At 40.9% G+C, this 1,085-nt stretch overlaps 1 protein-coding gene across 2 annotated transcripts in view; it reads right to left on the reverse strand.

Moving 5' to 3' along the window:
- The window catches only part of LOC106517124 (retinal-specific ATP-binding cassette transporter), a 34,458-nt gene that overhangs the window by 29,147 nt on the left and 4,226 nt on the right, over positions 1-1,085 (reverse strand). For both annotated transcript variants that reach the window (XM_014007835.1, XM_014007836.1), the window contains exon 7: positions 792-989. In XM_014007835.1, coding sequence (XP_013863289.1) covers positions 792-989 — 198 coding nt within the window. The remainder of the gene's footprint in view (positions 1-791; positions 990-1,085) is intronic.

A 1,085-nucleotide genomic window follows, 5' to 3' on the forward strand; every position in this document is an offset into this window, starting at 1 on the left:
TATATACTGTATATATCGTTTATACTCCGTGTGGGACCTTCAGCTTCTCCTGGTCTAAATGTATTGACACTTTTGTTATTTTCCCTACTACTTTAGCATATCATTCTGCTGCCTTTAGCTAAACTTGTGCTAATTTTTGTTACTCTTTCTTCTACTTTTAGTTACCCCTCTGCTGCTTTCTACGTTTATGTAAAGTTAATCTTTTTTTTGCGAATTTTAGCTTTAGCATTGTTTTGTTTTATTTTATTCGTTTTTCTGTTTTGTATTTGTAAATTTGGTGTCTGTTTGCACATTTTAGCTGATGTTTAGCAAGTTTTAGCTTTAACACCTAGATTATCTACTTACGCACCTAATTTGCAGCCTTTAGTTATTTAAGCTTCAGAATTCATTTGGCTCATTTTAGCTACTTAAGAAAAAAGTAGTGTGCACAACTCCAATACAAAAAAGGAGAAGGAGTAAATYGGTGCCTGCGTCTGAAGAATCACAAAAATGGGATTCGGCTACATGCCGTCGTCAACTTGTAGCCGAAACACGTTGTGTTTTCTGCCTTATTAAAACATGCTGGTATTTTTGGGAGGGCTGATTGCTCCTTTTTAGCTGCTGCCATGTTGCTTTCAGCTTGTGTTCTGATGCCTTTAGCTTCTAGAAACTGTTCTGATCTTTTAGCTGCTTGTGTCACATTTGACACATTTTTAGTTAAGGATGAAAATCAGACTGTGATTTAATGTTTTATCAGCGATCATGAAGTTACCACACTTTTACCACATGGATCCAAACAGARGAGCACTGACCAGCCGGAGGAGTTTGAAGAAGTCAACGTTGGCGTAGAAGCGGTCCTCGATGACCTGCAGTCGCTGCGGGGTCAGGACACACATGGCGTTCCTGACGGCGTAGAGTCCRCGACGACTCGAGAACACCAAGAACCGTTCCAAGAGACTGACGCTGCAGGCCACGTCCTTCAGACGCAGGTCTGGGAGCCCAAAGGCAAACTGTGGAAAATATAGAGAGTTTCAGACATCCAACCATCATCCAACCATCATCATCCATCCATCCATCCATCCATCCAACCATCCATCATCCATCCA

The sequence above is a fragment of the Austrofundulus limnaeus genome, unplaced genomic scaffold, assembly GCF_001266775.1.
Source record: "Austrofundulus limnaeus strain Quisiro unplaced genomic scaffold, Austrofundulus_limnaeus-1.0 Scaffold45, whole genome shotgun sequence".
Taxonomy (NCBI): domain Eukaryota; kingdom Metazoa; phylum Chordata; class Actinopteri; order Cyprinodontiformes; family Rivulidae; genus Austrofundulus; species Austrofundulus limnaeus.